The sequence below is a fragment of the Amphiprion ocellaris genome, chromosome 8 (assembly GCF_022539595.1).
Source record: "Amphiprion ocellaris isolate individual 3 ecotype Okinawa chromosome 8, ASM2253959v1, whole genome shotgun sequence".
Taxonomy (NCBI): domain Eukaryota; kingdom Metazoa; phylum Chordata; class Actinopteri; family Pomacentridae; genus Amphiprion; species Amphiprion ocellaris.
Window position 1 is genome coordinate 6,122,458 of NC_072773.1, and position 26,034 is coordinate 6,148,491.

Genomic DNA, 26,034 nt, shown 5'->3' on the forward strand with positions numbered 1-26,034 from the left:
CTCAATCTAAGCCATCTGAGAATGCCTCTGTGTCTGCCTCCTCATCCTCTCTTGGCATTGCACAAATTCTGTAACACTTGTTATAATTTATCATCATTTGTAATATCCTAGTTTGCAAACAGTTTGAGAATCACTGGTGTAACCATCCTGCACTCAGTGTGATATTAATGTGGACTAAACACATGAATCTGAATCTGAATCAGTTTTAATGGCCAAAAACGTACACAACATGCAAGGAATGTGGCTTCGACTGCTGGTGTCACCTGAAGAATAAGGAAAGAGAATAATCCAAAAAAAAGAAACGATAGAAAGAAGAACAGGGAAAAAATAATCATGGTAAAAATAAATATAACACAATATATACAGATATCTACAAGCTAGAAAGAAATATATAAACATAGTAGTGCAAAATGACAGTTGCTAGTTGGCGATACAGTGCAAAAAGCAGAGAATGCTGTTCTTAGTGCTAAAAGCAATGTACATATCCATTGGAATACTGTCTATTGTACAGGTGTAGAGGAATGGCTCAGCTGTTTATTAGGGTGATGGCAGTGGGGCAGAAGCTTTTCTTGTGTTCTTGGTGGTTTTAGTGAACATGGCTTTTTAGTGCCTGCCAGAGTGGAGGGGGGAGAACAGTTTATATCCAGGGTGAGTGGGCTCTCTGATGATGATGTTCCCTATCCTCTTCCTGAAGACAGTGGGATGACTTAGCTTTGCCTTGAATTTCATTGTGAAAGAAACTGAAATCTTATACAACTAATAAGTTAAAATGTTAATATATGAATATTTCTGTGTTTGGGGAAAAAACCCTCAACTAAAATCTATATATAGATATAGGTAAAGGTTGTGCTGAGAGTTAAACTCATAGATATATCTATGGTTAAACCTGTTCGCTGCACTTCTGCCTCCAGCCTGCAGGGGGCGACGTCACGCCACTTTGTTGACATACGTCACCAACATGCGACGGACAATGAAAAAGCCTGTAATTGTAAAATGTAGGATCTGTGGAAAACCAGCGGAGTCCGAGTGAGAACTAAAGAAGAGAGACGATTTTTCACCGCCTACATACGACTCTAAATGGGTGAGTGATTATAACGATTTAAACTAAGCGTCTGCATTTAAAATAAGGTAGTTATTTAAAGGAATAAATGTTTAAATTGTGTGTTTTAGCTGCTGGTGAACAGAGTTGCTGTGATGTCTGGACTGTCTGGTACCAAAAAAAAACTGTCTGAGTTCCGATACCTAATTAAAACTGTTGCAAAAAACGGATAGTTAAATGTAAATTCAGATTTTAAAACTACAAACAGCAACAAAAGCAGGTTCAAATGAAATATAAATGTTTGATAGTTACCCAGTCTGTAGTTTATTTATTTTATGTTCAGGAAAAATAGGATTTTTTTTTTGTCTCAAAGTGTTAAAAAACAAATGTTATAAATACTTCATCCTTAATAGTTTAGTCAAGTTAGGAATTAAAGTACCTAAATTAATATGAATTAATCTGACCCAGTCTGAACAGCAGCCTTAAACTGGTGTTAGAGCTAAAACTATCAGTTAATTAATTGATTAATTAAGTTAACAAATCATAATTTTGGTTCCAGTTTCTCAAATTGATTACATTTGTCTGTTTCATATCAGTTAGCTGAATGTTTTAGGGTTTTAGTCTGTAGGTAATCTGTTTGAAAACATCTTGTGGGATTCTGTAAAATAATACAGGATTTTTAATGTTTACTTAGGTGACCACTTAATAAAGAAAAGTACAACAGATAAATTGACAATGACAACAATCTTTGCAATAATCTTTGCTATATATCAGTAAAAACAATACTTTTAACATTTTAGACTGTAAGTTGGACAATGTTGATGATATGAAGAGCTTAGTTTGGGCCTCTGGAAACTACCACTATATGTTTTAACTAATTTGCATTTAACTGGCCAATTAATTAAAAGAAAATATGAACAGAAAGTTCAATAATGTCAAAAAATGATTCATAATAGCTTTATTTGGATGAGATTTCCCCGATTAATCTGAACTAATACATAACAGTTATATGAGGAATGTTTGTGACAACGCAGAAATTATTAAGTCGACTGACCGTAACACACTCATTTACATTAGGACTCTGCTGTTTTTGACATAAAGAACTCATATAAGCTTTTGCACTACTGTACATCTCAACAAGGTGCTACAATATTATAGCATACATTAATAAACGATAAGGTGATCCTTTATTGCTCCCATGTCAGGGGAAATCCTCATTGTTACATCAGCAAATAAACATAACAATCACTTCAATAAGCTGTCCTGCATGGCACAGCCACCAGATCATGGGTTGACTTTTATATATTTTATTTATTTTACTTTATTTTATTTTTATATATTGTATTTTGATCCTTTTTTTAAATGTATGGCGCTGATACAAAGTTGACTTTTCAGTTCCTCTGTATGTCCCGGATATATAGAGAAACTGACAATAAAAATCTTCTATTCTATTCTATTCTATTCTATTCTATTCTATTCTATTCTATTCTATTCTATTCTATTCTATTCTATTCTATTCTATTCTATTCTATTCTATTCTATATTAATTGAACTTTTGAACTGCAGAAAATGAATCCAGAAATAATTTGTCAAGGAAAACTGTCAGCTTTCTTTATTTTATTTCATTGTGAGCAGAATTTCTTTGACGTTTGTCCTGCTGACTGGAAAAAACAGGTGTTTTAAAGATGTCACCATATTTTTTTGGAAGTTGTAAAAGGCAGTTGTCACTATTTTTTGATGTTATGTAGACAATAGATGGATCAGTAATGAAAACAACCAATAGATACTGTATCTTCGAGGTTTACAAAGTCTGTTTATTATTTCCACATATATACACTACTGTTCAAAAGTTTGGGGTCACTTAGAAATGTCCGTATTTTTGAAAGAAAAGCAGTTTTTTTTCAGTGAAGATAACATTAATCAGAAATCCAGTGTAGACATTGTTAATGTGGTAAATGACTATTCTAGCTGGAAACAGCTGATTTTTAATGGAATATCTCCATAGAGGTACAGAGGAACATTTCCAGCAACCATCACTCCTGTGTTCTAATGCTACATTGTGTTAGCTAATGGTGTTGAAAGGCTAATTGATGATTAGAAAACCCTTGTGCAATTATGTTAGCACATGGATAAAAGTGGAAGTTTTCATTCATGGAAAACATGAAATTGCCTGGGTGACCCCAAACTTTTGAACGGTAGCATATATAAATGTGTGATTGTTGTGTTGTCTGATCCTGCAGTTGGACGTCAGTGAACCGGAGCTGCAGCAGCAGGGATGAGGATCCGGCTGCAGGGTCCCGGTCACGCTGCCAGCCTTCTCGCTGAGCTCAACCGCTGCCGTCAGAACCGTCAGTACTGTGATGTTTTCCTTCAAGTTGGGAACCGGACGTTTGCCGCCCACCGTGCGGTGCTCGCCTGCGCCGGGACGTACTTCCGTAACCTCTTCACCAGAACTCCGGCCTCGTCCACGGCAGCCTTCTCTCTGGAGTTCATCTCTCCGGCCAACTTCGAGAAGGTGCTGACGTTCGTCTACACAGGGGAGATCCTGACCGACCTGATCGATGTCGGGGTTCTGTATGAGCTGGCTGAGATGCTCGGCGTCGGGGAGCTGGTCAGGGCTTGTCACGCCACCTTCCCCGACCTGCAGGCTTCTGTCACTGCCAAGTGTAAATCCAACAGTCCTGGAGATCTCAGTCTGGACTCCAGCATGGTGACTGCAGCGTCCAGAGTGGCTGCAGCCTTCGTTCCCACCTCCTCCATGTGTTCGTCGGCCACCTCCTGCTCCTCCCTGTCCTCATCAGCCGGTCTGTCTGCTGCTCCGACTCCTGCTGCTCCTCCCTCGCCGGTCTTCCAGCCCAGAACAGCCAGACCGGGCCGAGAAACTCAAACTGGAACTCTGACTCTGGACCTGAAGGCAGAAGACGTCCAGTCTCACATCGGCTATGGACAGATGGCGGATCATCAGCTCCCAGTTCTGTTGACCGGTCAGAGTGAAGGGATGCTGCCTCCGGCTCCGGTGCTGCAGCTGAAGACCGAGCAGGTCCTGGAGGTCCGGGAGGCCGGAGGCAGCTGTGAGGTCGCAGATGGTCGCACGGTATCTGAGGGCGTCAGCGATCCGGCACCTTCCTCTTCCTGCTCTCTGCCGGACTCCTCAGCTCAGCTCGGAGGGGATTCCTGCACCCCAACGTCGTCCTCAGGTGAAGCTCTCAGCGGCCTGCAGGTGGCGCCGGTGGAGGACGTCCAGAGAGACGGCAGGCTGATGTTTGGGGAGGTGGAGGAGGGCGGGGCTGAGGAGGAGAGGGAGGCCAACGGGGCGATGGAGGCGACAGAGGAGGAGCAGTGGAGGCAGCTGGCCGGAGAAATCATCGAGCTGAGCGACGACGAGAACTTCCTGGAGGAGGCAGAGGAGGAGGACGATGAAGACGACCTGGTGTGTGTGGAGAACGGAGGAAACACAAGCAGCCAGGTAACGTTGGACTGCTGTCAGAGCTGAAACTAGCAGCTAATTAACTGATTAATAATATAGATAAATCTAATTCTGGTTACAGTTTCTCAACCAGATGTCAAATCTCTATTTGACATCAGTAAACTGAATGTTTTTACACAATGAAGAAAATTATTGAAGATTAATTGATAAGGAAAATAATGTTTGTTACAAGTCTTACTTGGTCAGTTGACAAAATATTGTCAATTTTGTTAGTCTGTATATTTAAAATAAAACAAGCATTTGTCCCGAAGGTCTTACATACTTGATTTGATAGTTGAGTCACAATGGCAATTAAAATAGCTAAATTAATGTCAATTTTACAATATCTGAACAGCGGCTTAAAACTGCTGTTAGAGCTAAAACTAGCAGCTAATTAACACATTAATTAAGTCAACAAATAATAATTTTCGTTACAGCTTCTCAAATTTCCCAAATTTATCTGTTTGATATCAACAAACTAAATGTTTTAAATTAATTTCTATAAAACCGATCACAAAGTTAAGAAAATTATACCAAATTAATTGCTAATAACAATAATCTTTGTTAGAAGTTTTACTTTTGACTTTAAAATCACTTCAAAATAAAACATTTGTCATTAGATTATTACATACATTTGTCCTAAAGTACCAAAATCAGTAGTTTTATTTTTCTCCATACTTAAATCAAGCAAATTAATTTGTATTTTGTATATTTTATATAATATTTTTGGACCTTTACCTTAATATTTAAATTGCTATTTTATGTATTTTATAGGCTGCTGCAGGGTTTTTACCATAATATTTAAATTGGTCAAGTCAATTTAAATTATAAATAGTATTATAGGGACTTTAATTAGTCCGGTAAATTTGTATTTTATTTATTTTATGTATCCTTCAGGTTTTCATGAGGTGTTGGACGGTTCTTAACCTGATTTTAGTAGTTTCTGAAATCTCCTTGGTTGTTTTCTTTGCTTGATGCAGGCCAATAATTTAACCCTTCTGAGACAGATTAACATCCTTTCCATGACCACAGGATATGTCTTCCATCATGGTTGTTTAAGAGATTAGAACCTTCTCACTGCATCAGTTAAATAAGTTGTTGCAGTTGAAACATATTCATCACTGCAGTAATTATCCAATAGAAGACTACTACCTATTTGCTTAGTTAAATCCAAGTGGAGATTTTTTTTTATTTTAAATTTGGACAGGCATCGTGTATTTCTGCTAAATGTGGGTTTAATGTTCTCCTCTCCTCCAGGTTCCAGGACCTGTTCTGTCCTGTAAATCCTGTTTGGTTCCTCTACCCGCCGACCCGGCCGCCATCAGGAGACACTCGGAGTCCCACCTGACCGACCTGGGCCTCTGCAGACTCTGTGGAGCTTCGTTTCCGGACCGAGCCGCCGCCGTCTCCCACTGCCTCTCGCATGTTGGCGTGCAGCTGTTCACCTGCGACATGTGTCAGCTGCAGTTCTGCAGCCAGAGCAAGCTGCTGCGACACCACCGACACTCGGTCTCCAGGTACAGCCTCCCACAGGGGGCGCTGACGAGCAGCAGCCCCGATTCTGAGCTGCAGTGCTCCGTGTGCACCAAGACCCTCAGCAAGGACTTCCAGGTCAGTTTAAAAAGGGGTTCTGGACTAAATCAGACACTTTTAAAGACGCAACTTACGCAACTTGATGCATAAGTTCCTCTGGATGTTGGAATCTGTGGTGCTCTGCAGTGGAGCTTCAGTGAAAAGCAGCTGGACTTCTGGTTCTGACGTCTTCAGAAACCTAAAAGAAAAGTTCAGTTGTTTTTCACTGATGGTCCTATGATTAAAATGACCTGTATGACGGAGAATCTACAATTTGTACACATGTGTAGATATGTATGTATGTAATATATTCTGAACGTGTTCGTATTTTCTTTCATTTTTAAAATGTTTTTAAACAATATTTAAATTAGGTAAATTTAAATTATATCTAAAATTGTAGGGTTTTATTTACAATATTTAAATTAGTCAGGTATATTTAAATTATATATAAAATTGTGATTTTTTTACAATATTTGTATTAGTCATATATTAAGTTATATATAAAATTGTGTGGTGTATTTACAATATTTAAATTAATCAGGTATATTTAAATTATATATAAAATTGTAGCTTTTGTGTACAATGTTTAAATTAGTCAAGTACATTTAAACATTTAAAATTGTAGGGTTTTATTTACAATATTTAAATTAGCTACATTTAAATTAGATTTAAATTGTAGGTTTTATTTAACCGTATTTAAATTAGTCAGGTAAATTTAAATTATAGATAAAATTCTAGGTTTTTTTCTCAGTAACTAAATTAGGCAAGTCAATTTAAATTAAATATAATATGGTAGGGCCTTAAGTCCAACTGGAATTAACAAATTCTGTCTCATTTAACAAATCAGTAAAGTCAGTAAACGTTTAATCTGTATAATATATCTGTAAAATTAAAAAAATAATAATTGTGGATTAGGGTTAGTCACTTTGTGTAAAAAAAAAAAAGCCAGTTTAAAATTAAAAAATATAAATAAATTATGGTTATTCACAATAACAGATGAATAATTATATTTTGTATCAGTTTATTTTTAAAAAAAATTTTATTAATATATTTGGGCATTTCAGAACTTAAATTGGGGAAATTCAAGGTGTCCAGTAGCTCCTACGTTACATTTACGAAAAATAAGGAAAATAACGGGCAGCAAGATGGCGGCGCGTGTAGACGCAGCGGCTTCTCTCTCTCCCGACTTTGACTTTGAGATGGTGCTGGAAAAAGAAATAAGCTGCAGAATCTTGCTGGTATTTAACAGTAAAAACAAGAGTGTTAAAAAACCTATTCCTAATCAAACCTAATCAGCTAATACAGTTAAGGAAGTAGGGCTTTTACTTTGAAAATAGTGGTTCTAGTGTTAACCCTCTGATGTTTGCTTCCTGTCCCTCAGAGCGTCAGGAACCACCTGCTGGGTCACGTCTGTCCTCAGAGCCTCACCTGTTCGGTCTGCCACCTCCCCCAGCCCTCCCTCTGCTCCCTGCTGTACCACGCCCTCACCCACCTGTCCTTACCCGTCTTCACCTGCCCCCACTGCGCCCGCTGCTTCGTGGAGCGCCCCCTGCTGGACCGACACATGGCTGTGCACGCTGAGGAGGCGGCAGCGAAGGAGAGGGAGCGCTGGGCGCTGAGGGCCTTCAGAGTTGGGTCGGACGGAATCGGAGGCGAGGTGGAGGAGCTGCACTGCTTCCTGTGTCCGCAGACGTTCAGGTCCTCCTCGGCCTTCCAGTACCACCTCAGCCTGCACTCCGCCGAGTCGCCGGGTACTGGAGGCGCCATCGGAGGCGTCGGGGGTCAGGGTTGGTCGGGGAAACGTAAAGCCGACCAGCCTCTGGAGGGACCGCCGCCCCCCTCGCCTCCGCGGGACGTCGTCAGAATGAGCAGTCTGGGTTTAGGAGGCTTTGGCTTACCGGAGAAGTTCTTCCAGGGCCCGGCTCCCAACCTGTTCTCAGGGGTCCGAACCAATGGGAGCACGGGGCCGGACGGGGCGGCCGGGCCGGCGGGGGTCCGAGTGAAGTGGTACCGGTGTCGCTACTGCGGGAAACACTTCGCCCACTCAGGGGAGTTCACCTACCACCTCCGCATCCACACCGGGGAGAAACCCTACCAGTGCAAAGTGTGTCTGCGCTTCTTCCGAGGTCGGTCCACCATGATCTGCCACCTGAAGACGCACGCCGGCGCCCTCATGTACCGCTGTACCGTCTGCGGACTTTTCTTCTCCACGCTGAAGCTGGTGTCGTCCCACATGGAGCTGCACAAAGACCACCTGCCTCCGGACTTCAACATCGAGCAGACCTTCATGTACAACGACCACTCCAAGGAGCCGCTGGCCGCCGTGGACGCCTGAGGACCACAAACTGTCCATAGAGACCAGGGCTGCAGCTAGAGATGACTTATTATTGATTAGATTTTTTATTGATCTTTTAATTTTTAAATTGTCAGAAAAATTTATTTTAAATTTGAAAGTGGCATCTTCAAGTTCCTGCCAAAACTATCTGAAAATTCTCACCTTAACCCTTTTTTATCTTTTGTTTTTTTTTAATATTCAGAAAAAAAATAAAATGAAACAAATATATGTCCAATGTTGCATCTTCAAATTGCTTCCACAATACAGAAATGAGGAAATTTTCACATTTAATAGCTGGAACCAGAGAAATAATAATAATAAAATATTTTTTTAATTTTTAGAAATTAAAAATTTTTTTTTTAAAAATGAGATGCTCAAATTTCTTTTCAATGAAAGACCACAAACTTTTACTTTAAGTTTAAAGACTGGAACCAGAGAATATTTGTCATTTTTGCAAAGTAAGTTTAGATTTTTATTTCATTTTCAGAAATAAAAAACTATATATATATTAGGGCTGGGACTTTAACACGTTAATTTCGATTAATTAATTACGGCGAAAATAAGGCGTTAAAAATAATAACGCAACTAATTGCACCCTCCTCAGTTCCCTCATTTCTGGCACACCAGTAACGCTGATGAACACTCCAGCCCAGTAGGTGGCGGTAATGAACCTAAAGTCTGTTTGTAGCCATGAAGAAGAAGCACAGGAAGTACTGAGTAAAGTCAGGCACTGGTGAACAGTGAAGGAAGACAAGGTTGAGCTTGTTGGACAGAAATTTTTCTTTTAAAAAAATCTTCCCGATGGCAGCTTGGATAAAAGCCTGGTTGTGTGTAAATTGTACAACAAAGAATTTTCTGATCACTGCGTCACTTCAAGCTGACGGTATCACCTCAATGTAAAACATGTTGCTGTTAGCACCAGAGCTAACGTTAGCTACGAGTCATGCTAACGGCTAACGGTGTAGCCATCCCATAATAGACCACTTTTCTAGACAGTGCTTGAGTTTACAGAAAGTCTTAAAATGTTGAATAAAATCGCTATAATTGCACTTAGATTTGCAGTAATCTGTGAATGTAGCAGACAGATGAAAAATGCAGATAAATAGAAATGAAACATTTTTGTGGTTTAAGTTTTTACTCTGTCGAGGCTCTGCCTCCTTGGAGGAGGAATAACCTAAAAAACAAAAATATCTCTTTTAATAACTTAATTATAAACTTTTTGTTTATAAAAAATTACATAAATAAAAATTGATATTCCTATAAAAAGAACCATCAAAATTACACCATTTATCAGACCCAGAAAAGATGAAAACAGAATGAATCTCTGGATTTTCAACTTTCTGAAGCTCCTTGAACTACTTATGCTGATTTTATGTGCCATACAGTGGAAAAAATAACTAAATTCAGGCTTTAAGTCATCAAAATCACTTTTTTCTGTATGTCCCATTTTCCTTTTTTTAAATAAATTTTAAATTATAAACATGTATATGTCTATTCATTATTCAATTGTCAACCACAATTTTATTTGAATTGGAAAAACTTCGCTTATTGTGTCAAATATTGCTATTTGACAAAACTGCAATTAATTGCGATTAATTAATTACAAAGCCTGTAATTAATTAGATTTAAATTTTTTAATCGCGTCCCACCACTAATATATATCCAACGTTGCATCTTCAGAGTACTTCCAAAACACAAAAATGTACAAATTCTCATGTTAGACGCTGAAACCAGAGAGAGATTTGGCATTTTTGCAAATTAATTTCTGACTAAATATTATTGTATTATTAATTATATATTTAATTTATTGTTACGTTTTTACATTTTTAGAAAATGTTGAGATACATTCAAAGTGGCGTCTCCAAATTGCCTCCAAAACAATGAAAATCTAAAAATTCTTGCATTTTATAAACTGGAATCAGGAAATAATTTTTTTGGGTCATTTTATTTATTATTAGTTAAGAAAGAACACACACATATATAAGTCTTAAATTTACTGCATTTTAAAAGCTGGAAACAATTGGCATTTTTGCAAAAAAAAAATAATTTGAACATTATTTTAGTTGTTGATTATATTTTTATTTTATTGTTAAATCTTTAAAATGTACACATTTCCCCCAAAATCTTACAAAAACATTGACTTTACATGACTTAAAACACTCATAAATGCTCAGATTTTTAGAAGCTGCAACCAAGAATATTTGGCAATTTTGCAAAAATAATTTCTGACTAAAGCTTATTTTTTATTATTCATTATAATTTTCGATTCATTATTTAGTTTTAAATTGTTAGATTTAAAAGTATAAATATCCAGTGTGGCATCCACTAATTGCATTTTCAAAGCCTGAACCAGAGAATATTTGGCATTTTTCAAAAATAATTTCTGACAAAACATTATGATTATATTTTTTATTTAACTGTTTAATTTTTAAATTTTCTTTTTTTTTTTTTTTAAATAATCAAAGTGGCAATGACAAACTACTTCCAAAACATGAAAAGACAAAAAAAACAAATTCTCACATTTTAGAAACTGCAACTGACAATATTTGGCATTTTTGCAAAAATAATTTCTCACTAAAGCTTATTTTTGTTATTCATTATATTTTTTGATTAATTATTTTGTTTTAAATAGTCAGATTTTTTTCTTTAAATATCTAAAGCAGCATCCACTAATACCTTGCAAAACACAAAAAAGTAAAAATTGTGCATTTTCAAAGGCTGAACCAGAGAGTATTTGGCATTTCTGCAAAATAATTTTATTATTGATTATGTTATTAACTATTTCATTTTTAAATTTTTATTTTTTTTTTACCAAAGTGGCATTGACAAACTGCTTCCAAAACATAAAAAAATCTATAAATTCTCACATTTTAGAAGAATATTTGGCATTTTTGCCAAACCGTTTCTGATGAGAGATAATTAAATATAATTGATTATACTTACAAAAGACTCTTAAAAATTGTTTCCCAAACAGAAATATTCATGTTACACGATATAAAACCAATACCTGCAAATTCTCTCATTTTAGAAGCTGGAATCAATTATTAATCAATTTACTTCAACAGTTATACTGATTATCAGAGTAGTTTCTGACTTAAGGTTACATTTATTACTATTTTTTTGATGACTTTTTATTTCTAGTTTTAAATTGTCAGATTTTTCTTTAAATATTTAAGTAGCATCCACTAATTGCTTCCAACACACAAAAATAAAACGGTTTGCATTTTCAAAGCCTGAATCAGAGAATATTTGGCATTTCTGCATGTTATCATCCAAAGTGCCGTGAACAAAATGCTTCCAAAACACAAAAATATCTACAAATTCTAACATTTTAGAAGCTGGAATCAATTTTTTATCAATTTACTTCCAACAGTTTGTTTCTGTTTCTGACTGAAGATTACGTTTATTACTATTTTTTGATTGTTTAGTCTGTAAAATACAAAAAAAAAAGGTGTCCAAAGTCACATTTTGAAATTGGTTATTTTCTTCCAAAACACACAAATATTACCTTTACAATCCTACAAAACACAGAAAATCTGAAAATTCTTCCATTTTAGATGCTCAAACTGAAGAAAATGTGCTTTCTGCATCTACTTTAATGACTGTATTGTTTGTAGAAACACTTCCTGGGGAGTTTTCTGTTGATCTCGCAGCCCTGCGTCAAGTTTAGACGTTAGAATGTAGCGGACGTTTTATCTGCTGTCAGAGAAGAATCCAGTCGGCGGCAGCGTTTCCTGAAAGAAGGGAAGCAGCTATTATCTAATCCGAATAAGTCTGTATCTTTATGTATCAGGATAGTTTCAGTGCTCGATATTTACGCTGTTATTAATGTAGCACCTCATTGTAGCATAGAGACTATTTTCTTATATTTGCAGTCACTTTTTTCACACACTAGTTTTTATGTGTCCTTGAAGTTTCATGAATTTAATCTGTCTCTGAGACATGAAAACGTGTTCAGCGGCCTTCAAAAGATGCCAGTTCAGATGCCGTGTTGTAGAAACGTGATGTTTAAGAGCCCATCTACACATTTGTGTCTTACCTCATATTTATGACGAGTATTTATTAGTATTGTTGTGCCTTTATGTGTGTCATTATCTGTTTCTGAAGCTATCCGTGAATGTTTTTATAAGTACTGTTTTTGAATAGTACAAAATAAAAGCCTCGAGGAAGACTGTTATCACCCCTGGGTTATTTTTTAAGATGCAAAACTCATCTATCATCAGAATTTCAGTGATGAACTTGCAGAAATCTGCTTCCAGTCCTCGTGACCTTTAACCTCCCAGAGCCTCGACTCTTCCTGCTATTGTGCCATCTGTGGACTGAAACCCGCGTTTTTCCCCCACTTTTTTTCCCCTCTGCCTTCTTATCACGTAAACTGTTGAACACATTCCAGAAATGGAAGTGAATGTAATAAAGCTCGGCGGCGGGGAGATAGCCGAGTGCAAGGGCAGCAGAGTGGCTCGGAAAATAAACACCAAGCTTCCAAATGTTTGCGTTTTTCTCTGCACTACCTTTCCACGATGATAACAGAGCACAAAACTCAAGTTAGCCTTTCCAGCTTGGGATGCAGAGAAACAGTGTTGGAGGCAGTTTTATTGAACAGACGACAGAGACAGATAAATAAGCATTGAGTAGTGTGAGCGAAACTGTTAAACTTTCACATTTGCATGATGTTTATATGGTTTTGACTCCGCAGCACATTTGTTTACACACATTCTTGGTGCGGCACTATTCTTGGTCAAATTTCAGACAGTGCCGCGGGTTCCTGTGGGAGTTGAGCAGCTTTGCGGAAAATCATCAAACATTTCCTGCCCTCGTCCGTTTAAAATTGCCATCAGATACATGCTTTTAAAAAACAGGAAGAGGATTATGAGGGGAAGGTGTCCCAGTCGATGCACTCAGTTCTGTCAAATTTTCACTTTAAAAGAACCCAAAAACCTCTGGAAGCCGATTTCATTCGGAGCTTCTTCCTTACGATACGATGTCGGACTGGCTGGTGCTGGCGTTGCTGATCTTGCGCTGCTTCCCCGGATCTCCTCCTCCGTTGGGACTGTTGGGTTTGGAGGCGGCTCCCTCCAGCGCCGCCTCTCTGGGGATGCAGTTCACCACGGTGTTGATCAGGTTGTTCCTGAAGCTCTTGCTGAGGAAGTTGTAGAGCAAGGGGTTGGCGACGCAGTGGAACAGCGAGAGGCTCTGGACCACGCTGAAGGAGAAGTAAAGCACCTCCACGGTGTCGCAGCTCAAGATGAAGGGGTCAAGGTCCTCGATGATCATCATGAACATCACCACGTGGTAGGGCAGCCAGCACACCACAAACACCAGCGAGTAGACGTGGACGAGCCAGACGTCCCGGCGGCCCTGGACATCCGGCGCCGTCTGAGCCGCCCGGGCGATCAGGACGTTGCAGGTGATGATGACGGCGGCGGGTCCGAGGAACTGGAAGAGCAGGCAGAGGAAGGCCACCGTCACGAACCACTCGGTGAAGTGGTACTCGGGCAGCATGTAGCAGCCCGGCTCCTCCCACTCCAGCAGGTCCACGTGGACGTTCTCCATCAGTGCCAGGAACAAGGACAGAAGCCACAGGCCCCCGCAGAGAACCCAGCGCTGCCGACCCGCCACCGGGAAGAAGGCCGGAGACGACGGCCGGGTCAGTGCCAGGTAGCGCTCCAGCGTCATGAAGGCCAGGAAGAAGGAGCTGCTGTAGAAGTTGACCACGTAGATGAGGTTGGTGACCTTGCAGAGGAAGCGGCCCCACAGCCACACCTTGTCCATGGTCACCTCCATCATGAAGAACGGCAGGATCACGATCACCATCAGGTCCGACAGGCTCACGTTGATGATGCAGAACAGGACGCCATTGGCCGAGTGGCGCCGGCGCCAGTTGACCCAGACGACCAGCAGGTTCTCCAGCAGCCCCACCATGAAGATGAAAAGGTAGATGAGGAAGAGGGCGATGCGGCGGTACTTGGTGTCCAGCTGGATGGTGCACTCGAAGATGTACCACGGCGTCCCGTTCAGGAAGTCCAGCGAGTGGTTGTGCAGGTCGGCGCTCATGTTCTGCAACGAGAAGAAAAAGAAAAGTGTTTGATATCTGGACAGAGTTTAGATTTACTTTGGGGTTAATCTGATTATGTTTTCAGACGTTGCATAACAGCAGCAGCAGCAGCAGCAGGAGGAGGAGGGCGGCAGACGTGCTGAGCTCAACGTTACTCAAATGTTTTGGAGAGGTGGATGCTAAAACCACAGAAAATCCATTTCACAACCTGCAGCGAGGAATTCAGAAGTTTGAGGTGCTGAGTTCAGGCCTGGATTAGTTTAAAGTCATGCTGCAAACTTTTTAACGCTCTTCATTATTTCTCTCATTCAACTTTGCAGTTCAATAACACTCTTGGATTCAGTGGTTTTTAGAAATAAACATGAAAAGTGATGCAGCAGAATCAGATGTGGAGGGTTTTATTCTATGCATTCTGATGAGAAAGTTTCCAAATGATCAACTGAAGGGTTGGTCAGAGATTCACGTGTGTTTTGCTAACATCTATAAAAAATTAAAAAAAATAAAATCTAAATAATATAATTTGTTTTTTTTTTTAAATTATTTTTATTGCATTTTAACGAAAAAAACTATTCTGAAATTAAGATTTTAAATTTAAGATAAAGTGAAATTTTAAATAAAAAACAAAACTTGAAAAAAAAGTTAAAATGTTGTAGTTTTAATGTAATCAAATCTGAATGAAGACATCTAACAAAAAGAAAAAAATGGAATTGCATTTTAACAAAAATTAAGATAAGCTCAAATTTTAACTCGAAAAAAATATCAAAGCAAACTGAAAATGAAGTCTGTACATTATCCTCATGATCACAGAAAGGTTGGTATGAGATTCAGGTGTGTTAGCAGATAAAAATGTTATGAAAAAAATTCAACTTCAATAATAAAATCTAAAAAAAATACACTTGTTTTAGCAAAAATAGAATTTAACCCTAAAACGAAAATGTTTAATAAAAAAAGAGAAATAAACTTTGAAGAAAATATTAAATCAAATTTAAAATAAAGTCCCTACATTATCCACGATTGCAGAAAGGCTTATAAGAGATTCAAATGAAAAAATATGTAAATATAATAAAATCTAAATTTTGAAAAATATATTAAAGAAAAAAAGTCGAATTGCTTTTAACAAAAAAATAGATATTAATTAAAATGAAGATTTTAAGTGTAAAATAAACAGAATTTTCTAAATTAAAAAATACAAATTTACAACACTTTCAAAGCAAAATTAAAAAGAGAAAGTTCCTGCATCATCCACATGACCAGTGAAGGGTTGAATAAATACGTGTTATACTGGCAGCTTGAACAACATTTAAGGAAAAAAAAAAACTTACATTCTTTGAAATAAAATCTAAATAAAAAATCTGTTTTGATTTAAAATTGAAATTGAAAAAAAATGCAAAAAGTTAAAATAAAAAACATTAGCATTTAAAATACTGAAATAATAAAATATAAAAGAATAATAATACATTTAAAGTCTTAAAAAACTATTTTGATTTAAAATTTAATACAAGCGGAAATAAAAAAAATAAACAATAAACCTTGAAAAAAAGTGAAAAGCAAAGTTAGATAGAAAAAAATCCCCACATTATCCACATGACCACTGAAAGGTTGTGTGTGATGTCAGCAGCTTTAAAATAAATAAAAATATTAAATCTTTTTTAGATTGCATTTTAACAAAAAAATAGGACTTTATATATAAGATAAATTGAAATTTTAAATAAAAATAAACCTTGACAAAAATGCTAAATTTAAAGTATGTAATTAGAAAAGTTAAAATAAAAAGTATTAACATTTAAAAATACTGAATTAATGAAACATAAAAGAAAAACTAATATATTTACAGTATAAAACATTTTTCAAAATGAAAAATAGACTAACAAAAAATCTAAAAAATGTAAATTAACAACATTAATACAGAATGAAATAAAAATCTAAATAAATTTAAAAAAGAACCATGATATAATAAAAATGCAGAGTTTTCAAAATGATAATAAGTAAAATTTATTAAAGAAAGAGCAGGCCTGGAAACCTCTCTTCTTACTAATGCACCAGAGGCAGTTCAGGTTGTTGTGTTCAGCTACAATTTAAGGACATTTATCAGATTTTATGCAGCTTCATGTGGAGCCACAAAAACCTTCACACAACCTATTTTCACTCATGCAATCGTCCTTTAACCTGTATCGACAAAGATCCACATTTAAGGTAAACTCAGGTTTCAACACATTCAGGAATACAGAGCTGAAGGATGTTTTCGTACCTCGCTGTGTTCTGACTGCTGCAGGTGAAGAGAGCAGGTCTGAGGCCTCGCTGTCTTCTGGATAGTTTGCAGTTTGCAGTTTGCAGACAGACGATGAATCCTTGCAACTCTGCTTCTCAAGACTATCTGAGGATCACCAGCCCTCCCACTTCCCAGAACTCAGACAGGTCCAACAGGACGTCCTCAGAGGACTGGGAGTGGAGCTCAGCCCAGAGACTTCCCACTCAGCTACAGAGGATGTACAACTACAGTAAATATCCTAAAAGCTAGGATTTTATATCTAACGACTCCAGGCTAAACACCATTTTACTCTGTGTTTTGCCCAGTGTCAGCTGGAATTAGCTCCAGCCTTCTGCAACCCAGAATATGTATGAACTAATGATATTAATGAAGGTTTAATTTAATTACAATGTCTTAATTAATGCTGTATTTTGCTGGTAATATTTTGGTGTGAAAAACTGCTTTTTTAAATTAACCAAGAGTCTTGTATCTTTGCTATATTTCTGGGATTTGTAATAAACCAGTTAGTGCATCAGTCCACCCTGGTAGGCTAATGGAGCGCTAATGTCCACAGTTAGCTAAATGTGATTTAAAGTTATGCTAACACACTAGCTGTGAGCTAAATGTTAGAATCACGTGATGAGATGCTATATATCAAAGTAATGCTGTTATTCTCACTAAATGTTAAGGTCATGCTAATGAATTAACAGAGTGATAAATGTTATGCTAACACTCATGGCTTTAATATTTATGAAGACATGCTAACATTTTCACAGTGGGCTAAACATTAAACTCATGTTTGCAAACTCACAGTAAGTTAAATGCTAACAGCTAAAAGTCATGCAAACAGACTCGCTAGAAGCTGCTACATATTAGTCATGCTAACACACTAACAGTGAGCTAAATTTTAAAGTTATGCTAACACACTCACGGTATATGCCAACACACTCAAGGTATGCTAACTCTTAAAGTCATGCTAACTCACTAACAGGAAGCTACAGGCTAAAGTAATGCTAACACATTCGCTATAAGCTGCTACATATTAGTCATGCTAACACATTAACAATGAGCTACATTCTAAAGTCATGCTAACACACTAACAGGAAGCTACAGGCTAAAGTCATGCTAACACACTGACAGTGAGCTAAATGCTAAAGTCATGCTAACACACTCGCTATAAGCTGCTACATATTAGTCATACTAACACACCAACAGTGAGCTAAATTCTAAAGCCATGCTAACACACTAATAGTAACTGTTAAAGTCAGTCAGTCATATTAACATACTTGCTGTTGGGTAAACGTTAAAGTCACGCTAATGCAGGCACAGTGAGCTAAATGTTAAAGTCATGCTAACGTACTTACTATGAGGTAAATATTAAAGTCATGCTAACACACTCTAAGTGAGCTAAATACTAAAGTCATGCTAACACAAGTAAACACGCTTGTTGTGAGCTAATTATTAACATATTGTGAACACACTTGAAGTAAGAAAATGCTAATGTCTTGCTAACACACCTTACAAGGACATTGCTAACATGTTAATATTAGCCAAGTGTAATGTTTACAATTTAACCATCTTTATTTGGCTACTTAGATGCTACAAGTTGCTAATTAGCACTGACTGTTTTACAAATTTAACTTTTGACTTACGTGCAGTTTTGAGATTGTAGTGTACTTAAGAATTTTGTTTGCATTCTACTTTTACTCAATTACTTTTCAGAGGGATTTTTTTTTTAGTTTTTACTTCATCATAATCATTTTATGACACCTTTCTGTACCAAACATATTAAACTACCCAATAGTGAGAGCACAGCTAAAAAGATTAGTCATTTGACAGTAAAGAAAACTTTCCTGATAATTCATAAATCTTTCTTTGGAATTATTTTAATTTATTGTTTATCATTTTGAGGTTTGTACTGTAACCAATCCAAACTTACTTTTACTTACAAACCAAATATTCAACTAATTAATTACAAGGAATAAAGTAGGAGAACCATGAAGATGATCATTAGTGGCTGTAATATACGAAATAATTTTTAAAATAGCTTCACCTCAGCCAGCTACAACAGTAAAATGCTGTTTCTAAGTTTATACGAGCAAAAACAATCTAATACTATACAATATACAACAGGATATCTATGACAGAAAGCATTTTTTTCTGCATGTACCTGATTATACTTACATACTTTTACAATGCAGGACTTGTAATGGAGCATTTTTATAGTGTAGTAACAGATCTGAATACTTCCTTTGCTGCATCTCTAAAGCCATGTGACAAATGCGGGTAAAAAACCCATTAATTAGGGTTTTTTTTTTCCTCACAGTAACATCATCCACCTGTCCTGGACCCCAGGTAATTTTGATTTCACTAGAAAAACAAGCATGTTTGTGGTTTACCTCAACTCTGACATGTGAGCTGCTTTTTGTGAATGACCTTACATGATCCTGCATGTGTTCAGCTGGTAGGAATGGTGTGAAAGCAGTAAAAACAGGCCCCACATAGCTGAGAACAATGCTAGGAAGCACCCCCTCTGAGCTGTGATGGGTATAGTGGGAGGTGGGAGGCCTGTGGCACATCAAACCCACTGAGGAAGAGGGCTCTTTACCACAGACATCCTCATCTTCACATCATCTCAACAGTCTCTAAACGTGAGCAGATAAGTGGCGTTTTATGTGAGGACAGGTGCATCACAGGTAACAAGAGCATCCCTCTGATAAAATGATGCTATCGGGGAACCTGCAGCAGCTGACGGAGCCCAGATGCATCCTCGCTTCAGGGACATGTGAGGTTAAAACTGAGGTCAGCGTCACACGGAGGGAACACAGGAACATTTGTGTTGGCTGTGATTCACCCTGATTAATGGGATCTGCTCTCCGGACCTGGTGTTCCTACTGCTTCTCTGGACCGTCAGCAGTTTGTCGCTCGCTGACCCCTTCACCTGCTCCCTCCTTCTCGTCTTGCTGCTCATCCTGTCTGAACGCTATTGTCCGAGTAGCCTCAGTTTTCTGGTGAACAAGGAGGAACCGGTCAGCAAATCTGGTCCCCTCTGATGAAACAGGAAGGAACCGGTCAGCAGAAACTCATCTTTGGGGATGAGTGAGACAAAAAGCAGCCCCTGACCCTCAACATGTTATCTAACAGCAGCTATGTCAGAACCTATAGTTTACCTGATGTTGTGACCTGTAAAACGCCATTTAGCACCTCTAAAGTTATCATTTATTACCTTTGTTTGATGTGGAGAAACCTAAGGGAAGTAAATTTGCAAAACCAAACAGTTACAAAGCACAGGAAAAGTATTCAAAAGACTCTTTCATGTCAAAGTAAAAGCAGATTTCAATTCGAGAAAAGTATGAAATGCAAAATCAGTGACTGGCTCACCTAATTCAACACAAGTGCAGCCAACTGATGACTAAATTAGTGAAATGGAGATAATCTGAATGCAGTGAAATTGTCTCAGTATAAAGACTCCTGTATCTGGAAGGTCCAGTCACTGGTGGATCAGAACTCCTGGACAGAATAACACCATGAGGACTAAGGAACACTCCAAGAAACTCTGAGAAAAAGTTAATGAAAAGCATCAGTTGGGAGACTAAGTTAAATTCATCATTAAGAAATGGATAGAACATATAACATGTAAATCTACCTCGAAAAATGAACAACTGGGCAACTGAAGACTAGTGATGGAAGCCACCAAGACATCCATGACTCCTCTGGAGGAGCTCCAAGCTTGCGCAGCTGAGATGGTAGAGTCTGTTCTTCACCAGTCAAAGTTTTATGGAGACAAAGAGAAAGACACTTGGAAAAACCTCATATTGAAATCTGGACTAGAGTTCACCAGAAGACATATGGAGACTCTGAAGTCACCTGGAAGAAGTTTCCAAAATTGAGCTTTTTGGTCATCAGACTAGACACTGCTTTGATGGACACTAAATACTGCACATCATCACAAACACACCATCCCCACTGTGAAGCACGGTGGTGGCAGCATCACATGAAGCATGGTGGTGGCAGCATCATGATATGAAACACGGTGGTGGCAGCATCATATGAAGCACGGTGGTGGTAGCATCATGATGTGAAGCACGGTGGTGGCAGCATCATGATGTGAAGCATGGTGGTGGCAGCATCATGATGTGAAGCACGGTGGTGGCAGCATCACATGAAGCATGGTGGTGGCAGCATCATGATATGAAACACGGTGGTGGCAGCGTCATATGAAGCACGGTGGTGGCAGCATCATGATGTGAAGCATGATGGTGGCAGCATTATAACATGAAGTATGGTGGTGGCAACATTATTCAAAGCAAGGTGGTGGCAACATCACGATGTGAAGTACGGTGGTGGCAACATCATGATATGAAGTACAGTGGTGGCAGCAACATGATGTGAAGCATGGTGGTGGCAGCATCACATGAAGCATGGTGGTGGCAGCATCACATGAAGCACGGTGGTGGCAGCATCACATGAAGCATGGTGGTGGCAGCATCATGATATGAAGCTAAATTGTTGACATGACGATGTGATTGTGACTTCATACATTGCAGAAATGAATAGAATTACTCTTACACGAGTCCTCATCAAGTGCAATAGTTTAATGTAGGGCCATTATTGTTTTTTGTAAGTATCTTTAAATAGCATAACAATTAGCATTATTATTTATGTTTGTCTTTTTGTTCTTTTTCACTTCTGTTCAGATTGTTCATCTAAAAAGTTACTGATGAATAAGTTTGTGTTGCCAGACTGTGCAAAAATAAATAAAAATAATAAATGAAGACACCACCAACAGCTGTATCTGATTTACCTCCAGATTAAATCCTTCCACACTCCCACACAGTCATTTACCCAAGAAGAAAAACACTTTCCCAGAAATTGTTTGTAAAATATATTTTGGTCCAAAAGCTGATTTGCAAAAATACAACATGTGCAGTCATTGAGGTGTGTTTCTGCTGCGTCATCTCACGGTGTTAAGGCTAAGCTACTGAAATGTAGAGTTACTGTCAGACATCTACCACGGTTATCACTAAATCTAACAACACACACACACACACACTGTAGTTCCTGCTGCTAATGTTTCTACGTCCTAACCTACCACAATGATCCACATATCAGCCTGTCTAACACACAAAACACTACGAAAGGAGTCGAATCGCGTTGGATGGGAGGTTTACAGGCTAAATTACTTGATATGTTTATATATTTTTGTACTTAAACTTAAATTGTGATTTGGCTGTTCTGCATGATTTTTTGAGGAAATGTAGCAGAAACTTTGGTAGAAAACAGTATTTGATCCATTGAAATTGGGTTTTGTTGAACTGCTCTGCCAAAAAAGTCTAATTAACTGTGTGCAAAGTGCAAATCCGGCTTCGATTAAAGCTTTGATAAACACACGTTTGGCACCAAACATTCACTTCTATCGACAAATAATATTATTTTCCAAGTGTACCATCTAGACTAGCATTATATTTTAATCCTCATTAAATAAGAGTTGAAGGAGAAGCTTTTAGGGAAATGTGCTGCTTTCTTGCAGAGAGTTTGATGAGTCATATTTGTACAGTGAATATGAAGCTACAGCTAGCATCTGTTAGCTTAGCTTACCTCTGTCTACAAGAGAATAAAAACAGCTCGAAAGTTCACTAATTTAACAACTTGGAAAATCAAAATTGAGGGTTTTATCTGGGTTCTGTCCAGCCCTGACTATTCACATAAGAAACTGATAAAAATGTTCACTTTCTCTTCTCTTCACCTTCAATTATTAAGCGATATTTTATCCCTTCTTCAGTCCTGAACACTACTGCAGCTCCCAATAATGCTTACTTAAAATTTGAACAAAAAATGTAATAAAAACCCAATAATCTACTGAAATATCCTCATCAATACTGTCAAAATATGCTTTTCTGGTCATGTGACACCTTCTATGAGGGCCATATTTGATGCAATAATTCAGACAGATAATGTAATAATGTCAAAATAAGTGAGCTTTTATTCTTGTAAATGTAAAGTTTCATTAGGCAGCTTTTGGTGAAGTCAAGAGAAACGTTTAGGGATCAATTATTTGGAATTTTCCGTAGTGGTTCAGTGTCTAATCAATAAGCCCAGAACGCTTGTCTCCACTTTAACTGTGCTTATTTTATTCAAAATCCAATGCATTTAGAATAAATTAAATTCTTTCAACACAGTTTGGACTGAAAAACAAAAATATTACAATATTTGTAAAAAGTCTTTAGTGAAAAAATGACCGGTTTTCAAAGTATTACTAGTAAATGTGTTCCTAGAATTTCAGTCAGGACGTTTTATTACAGTTCTGATCAAGTTAAAAAAAACCAAATCTTACTACATTTTTAGTGAATTATTAGATTATTGGTGCTACCGGAGGTTGTTGGATGGAACCTGAAGGCATCATGGACACCTTTCAAAGTAAAAGTCCATGTAGATAAAAAATTAAATTGTATTTTTAGTTAAAAACAAAAAACATAATTAAACGACAGAACTTCTTAAAATAACTAGTAAATATTTGGATTTATTTGTATTTTTATTTGCAAAATACCTGAACAGAACATCGAACTTCACCTATTATTTTACATAGTATTTCTACTTTTTACTTTTAATTATGCTACAATTATTATGAAAAGGATTTATTTATATTTCTAATTTATTTACACATTTATTTTTTAGATATATACCCTCAGTTGGGCTCAGTAGCTCAAGTTCATCTTTAATTATTTTTAGAGTTCAAGGCAAATACAAGCAAACAGAGCCTAGCGTCCACAAAGATCAGGATAATTATTGGGTTTTAATACATTTTTGATCACGTTAAGAGAAAATTTTACTGCATTTTCAGTAAATTATTACATTATTGGTGCTATTGGAGGTTGTTAAAGTAAAAGCAGTGCATCTTCTCTGCAGGTTTTTGTAGATTAATTAAAAAAAATCTATATGAATTTGTAATTTTAGTTTTTAAAAAAAAAAAAAAAAAAAAAAAAAAAAGCTTAACTAAACCACCAGAACCTCTTAATATAACTTCACCTAAAGGCGCTAGCAGGCCGAGTTTGTTTGGCTCAGGCTTCGTGCTAAGCTAAGCTAACTGTCTTTTATATTAACACTGTACAGACATGAGCCTCTGTTCTCATCTAACTCTCTGTAAAAAGCCAAAAATAGAAACAAATCCTTTCAGTTAATGCCTGGAAAAACCAGAGCCACGTGGAAAAAAGACGATGTCTGATATAGTTTAACACTTTCAACACTGATCAACAGCAGTTTGTTTGCAGAGTTATTCTGTTAAGAGTGTTTAATATCTATAGAAATACATCTTAAATCTTAAAAATAAATATATGCATCAGAAGTAGTACATGATATTGCTACAACGTAAAGTCTCGCTTCAGATCACCACATTTTAAATAATGATCCGTGTGTGCACTCTATGTTTTGGTTCTAAGACTTTTAGCTCCCAGCTGGAAAGATTCGAGCTTCACGCAAAGATGTTGGAGATGAAGTCGCGGAATCGTTTGGCGTACTGCTCGGGGTGGACTGTGGAGATTTCAGCTCCGGCCTGCATCAGAAACAGAAGAGACGGAGACAAAGAGCAAAGAAAAAGTCACTTGTTTGTTTTGTAGCTAAAGAGGAACAGAGAGCTGAACTATGAAGTGAGATTAGTGGGTTATTAGGTATGTTGAGCTTAAATCTGGGTTTGTAGTGTCACGAAGGCTTTTAACCTGCTAGATCTCCATGGTAACCAATGCTGTGGAGCTAGATCTCCATGGTAACTGATGCTGTGGAGCTAGATCTCCAAGGTTACCGATGATGTGGAGCCAGATCTCCAAGTTTACCGATGATGTGGAGCCAGATCTCCACGGTAACCAATGCTGTGGAGCTAGACCTCCATGGTAACAGATGCTGTGGAGCTAGATCTCCATGGTAACAGATGCTGTGGAGCTAGATCTCCATGGTAACTGACGCTGTAGAGCTAGATCTCCATGGTAACCAATGCTGTGGAGCTAGATCTCCATGGTAACCAATGCTGTGGAGCTAGTTTTCCTTGGAAATTTATGCTGTGGAGCTAGATCTCCATGGTAACAGATGCTGTGGAGCTAGATCTCCATGGTAACTGATGCTGTAGAGCTAGATCTCCATGGTAACCAATGCTGTGGAGCTAGTTTTCCTTGGAAATTTATGCTGTGGAGCTAGATCTCCATGGTAACTGATGCTGTTGAGCTAGTTCTCTATGGTAACCCATGCTGTGGAGGTAGTTCTCCATGGTAAACGATGCTGTGGAGCTAAATCTCCATGGTAACTGATGCTCTGGAGCTAGTTCTCCATGGTAAACGATGCTGTGGAGCTAAATCTCCATGGTAACTGATGCTCTGGAGCTAGTTCTCCATGGTAACTGATGCTGGGGAGCTAGACCTCCATGGTAACTGATGCTCTGGAGCTAGTTCTCCATGGTAACTGATGCTGTAGAGCTAGATCTCCATGGTAACCAATGCTGTGGAGCTAGATCTCCATGGTAACCAATGCTGTGGAGCTAGTTTTCCTTGGAAATTTATGCTGTGGAGCTAGATCTCCATGGTAACAGATGCTGTGGAGCTAGATCTCCATGGTAACTGATGCTGTAGAGCTAGATCTCCATGGTAACTGATGCTGTAGAGCTAGATCTCCATGGTAACCAATGCCGTGGAGCTAGTTTTCCTTGGAAATTTATGCTGTGGAGCTAGATCTCCATGGTAACTGATGCTGTGGAGGTAGTTCTCCATGGTAAACGATGCTGTGGAGCTAAATCTCCATGGTAACTGATGCTCTGGAGCTAGTTCTCCATGGTAACTGATGCTGTGGAGCTAAATCTCCATGGTAACTGATGCTCTGGAGCTAGTTCTCCATGGTAACTGATGCTGGGGAGCTAGATCTCTATGGTAGCTGATGCTGTGGATATACCTGGTCAGGAGCAGGTGATGTTTAGAGTTTCAGATTTAAAGCGGTGGTAACCAAATCATTTCCTGATGATTCTTTAAGTGATTCAGATTCTCAGATGAAGGAAATTTTTTTTATCTGCAGACGTGTTGATCTGTACGTTACCAACACCACTGAATGAAGCTGTGCCGTTACAGTATCACACACTGTATGCATCCTGTTGCCATGGGAACCTACATGTATTTAGTTGTTGATGCAGAAATCCTATAAATGTGTTTTTATGTTTGGTCCATTTACTCTGTTGGTACTGCAGCTAGAAGACTGATTATTCTACTGGTATTTATTACAGAGAATATTCAATCAGTAACTTCAGTTTCACTTTGATTTGGCCACAAATTAAAGTGATTTCCTGCAT

The 26,034-nt window shown here is 38.0% G+C and overlaps 3 protein-coding genes across 3 annotated transcripts in view; 1 reads left to right on the forward strand and 2 right to left on the reverse strand.

The window, feature by feature from the left end:
• The first annotated feature begins 951 nt into the window (after positions 1-951).
• LOC111586955 (zinc finger and BTB domain-containing protein 39) lies at positions 952-10,902 on the forward strand. The gene is made up of 4 exons (XM_023296798.3): positions 952-1,081; positions 3,280-4,505; positions 5,763-6,116; positions 7,459-10,902. Exons 2-4 carry the CDS (start codon positions 3,315-3,317, stop codon positions 8,410-8,412), a joined length of 2,499 nt encoding a protein of 832 aa, XP_023152566.2. The 5' UTR covers positions 952-1,081; positions 3,280-3,314; the 3' UTR covers positions 8,413-10,902.
• Positions 10,903-12,987: 2,085 nt separating this feature from the next.
• On the reverse strand, positions 12,988-16,875 carry gpr182 (G protein-coupled receptor 182). Its single transcript, XM_023261246.3, has 2 exons — positions 16,716-16,875; positions 12,988-14,469 (listed from the first exon to the last, which is right to left on the reverse strand). Exon 2 carries the CDS (start codon positions 14,464-14,466, stop codon positions 13,384-13,386), a length of 1,083 nt encoding a protein of 360 aa, XP_023117014.1. The 5' UTR covers positions 14,467-14,469; positions 16,716-16,875; the 3' UTR covers positions 12,988-13,383.
• A 4,712-nt stretch (positions 16,876-21,587) lies between these two features.
• The window catches only part of pip4k2ca (phosphatidylinositol-5-phosphate 4-kinase, type II, gamma a), a 29,636-nt gene continuing 25,189 nt past the window's right edge, over positions 21,588-26,034 (reverse strand). Inside the window, exon 10 of the mRNA XM_023261245.3 lies at positions 21,588-24,264. Coding sequence (XP_023117013.1) covers positions 24,184-24,264 — 81 coding nt within the window. The 3' untranslated portion in view covers positions 21,588-24,183. The remainder of the gene's footprint in view (positions 24,265-26,034) is intronic.

What these genes read in the sequence shown, in the direction of transcription:
- LOC111586955 (XM_023296798.3), top strand. Translation starts at nt 3,315, where the DNA reads ATGAGGATCCGGCTGCAGGGTCCCGGTCACGCTGCCAGCCTTCTCGCT. An exon ending in GAGGAAACACAAGCAGCCAG is followed by an intron (nt 4,506 to 5,762) that starts GTAACGTTGGAC and finishes CCTCTCCTCCAG; the next exon opens with GTTCCAGGACCTGTTCTGTC. An exon ending in CCCTCAGCAAGGACTTCCAG is followed by an intron (nt 6,117 to 7,458) that starts GTCAGTTTAAAA and finishes CCTGTCCCTCAG; the next exon opens with AGCGTCAGGAACCACCTGCT.
- gpr182 (XM_023261246.3), bottom strand. Translation starts at nt 14,466, where the DNA reads ATGAGCGCCGACCTGCACAACCACTCGCTGGACTTCCTGAACGGGACG.